This window comes from Bipolaris victoriae (assembly GCF_000527765.1).
Source record: "Bipolaris victoriae FI3 unplaced genomic scaffold scaffold_265, whole genome shotgun sequence".
NCBI lineage: Eukaryota > Fungi > Ascomycota > Dothideomycetes > Pleosporales > Pleosporaceae > Bipolaris > Bipolaris victoriae.
Genome location: NW_014575127.1, coordinates 1 through 2,153, shown reverse-complemented (window position 1 = coordinate 2,153; position 2,153 = coordinate 1). Strand labels below are relative to the sequence as shown.

The window sequence follows — 2,153 nt, the reverse complement described above, 5'->3', positions numbered from 1 at the left end:
AGGAAGCCGAAGAGCTGCAGGTGCAAGTGATGGAGACGATGAAGAGAGTGCTTACCGATGAGCATCCTCACACGCTGATGAGCATGCACAATCTCGCCTTCACGTTGCAGTCACAAGCCCGTCACGAAGAAGCTCTTGCACTGATAGAAAGATGCTTCCAGCTGCGTGAGCTGATTCTTGGCAAGGAACACCCTGATACACAGTCTTCGTTCAACATGCTAAGTAACTGGCGGCCGGAGAGTGAGTATATTTGTAGGAGACAACTTTGGTATATTACCATGATCTGTAAATCGTAAAGTCGGGTGCTGCAGCCGCTATCCGGAAATAAGAGCTTAGCTTTCTAGCCACAGCACGCGGGACATCTCTGCACGCTACTGCACGCTACTGCATGCTAAGAGCCACTAACTGTACACGACCAGCTGGACGCGTTTTGACGATCTCACTGTTTACGCGGAGAAACTGTTAGAATCAGCTTTTTCTATCTTTAATTAACCTTCTAACGCTATAGTTTTCATCTTTGTTAATTTAGCTTGCGTTGTAGCCTATTAAGCTCCTTATAGATATGTACTGTCGCGAATAGACAGGGGGGTATTAGAGAAGAGCTAGGGACAGCGTTGACAGAACGAGCGACAGCACGGTTAACGACGTGCTTCTCGGCGTTAGAGATCGATGTACCAGGAGAACAAGAGCTATAAAGAAGATGCATACTACACATGTTTATATTTAATAACATTAGGAACTACCCGAGGGTCCGGAAGAAAAAGTGTCCCGTTACACCGTGCGTCCCGGCACGCGTGGATCGACATTACTTTAACTTTGATACTTTTTACTTCTACAAAAGTTTATTAGAGAAGATTATAACAACTCCCAAAAGCACGAGTAACAACATGTTCGCGATAGGAACAGGCTGGATTGTGGCCTTCAACAAGACATCAAAATATACGCGTGAGATGAAGTGATCACATGGAGCAGCAGCTTGACTAGCATGGTGCTATTCATTCTAAAGTCATGACTCTATTACAAAAATGATATAGCACTTGGTCGTGCATATTACATAACAACAGAAGACTTCTGCACCGCAGAGCGTCTCATCTCAGAATCTCCCCCATTTATACCTAACAACTTCAGCTGGTCCAAGATTTAGGCACGGAAGGCAATTGTCCTCCTCGCGTTGCGCCTCATGCCTGAAGCCTTCTGCTGTTGAGCGCCAGCAGCAGCCTCAGCATCGGCGGCAGCTCCAGCGTTGGCGGCAGCGCCCATGCCAGCGTCTTTGCCAGCCTGAGCATCAGCGGCAGCTCCAGCGTCGGCGGCAGCCCCAGCACCCATGCCGGCGTCTTTGCCAGCCTGAGCAGCAGCGTCAGCACCCTTGCCCTTGCCCTTGCCAGCTTGAGCGTCGGCGCCCATACCAGCGTCGGCTCCAGCTCCAGCTTGTGCATCAGCGGCAGCTCCAGCACCCATACCAGCGTCTTTGCCAGCCTGAGCAGCAGCGTCAGCATCCTTGCCCTTGCCCTTGCCCTTACCGGCCTGGGCGTCGGCACCCATACCAGCGTCGGCTCCAGCTTGTGCATCAGCGGCAGCACCAGCATCCATACCAGCACCCCTATCGGCTCCATCTTGAGCGTTGGCACCTGCGTCTTGATTAGCACCATGTCGGACTCTTCTGGAACTCAGTAGTACATACCGTTGCCCTTGCCGTTGTTCTTGCCATTGTTCTTGCCATGACCCTTGCCCTTACCCTTACCCTTGCCGTTGTTACCGCCAGCGCCAGCTGTAGCATCTAGGCTTGTCAGTATCTAGAATCGTTGCTAGAGGAGACGACACTTACTTCCTGCTTGAGCAGCTCCACCGGCAGCAGCGTCTTGCATTCCCTTAGCCAACTCCGCTTGCTGGTTAGCAGCATCTTGGGCAGCCTGGTCAGCACCAATGTTGCAGCTGTTCTGCTGTTCAGCAGCGGCCTGGTCGGCGGCGGCTTGGTCAGCGGCGGCTTGGTCGTTAGCAGCTCCCTTTTGCTTCTCCTTTTGAGCGGCCTGCTGGTCGGCAGCAGCTTGGTCGGCGGCGGCTTGGTCGGCAGCAGCACCCTTGTGCTTCTCCATTTGAGCCGCCTCTTGTTCAGCAGCGGCTTGGTCGGCAGCAGCTTGGTCGGCAGCAGCACC

General features: G+C 52.9%; 1 protein-coding gene across 1 annotated transcript; it reads right to left on the bottom strand.

Moving 5' to 3' along the window:
* Positions 1-1,140: 1,140 nt before the first annotated feature.
* Positions 1,141-2,093, bottom strand: COCVIDRAFT_32041 (hypothetical protein; the record flags this gene model as incomplete). The annotated part of the gene is made up of 3 exons (XM_014694648.1): positions 1,141-1,628; positions 1,682-1,777; positions 1,826-2,093. 3 exons carry the CDS (start codon positions 2,091-2,093, stop codon positions 1,141-1,143), a joined length of 852 nt encoding a protein of 283 aa, XP_014550134.1.
* Positions 2,094-2,153: the final 60 nt, after the last annotated feature.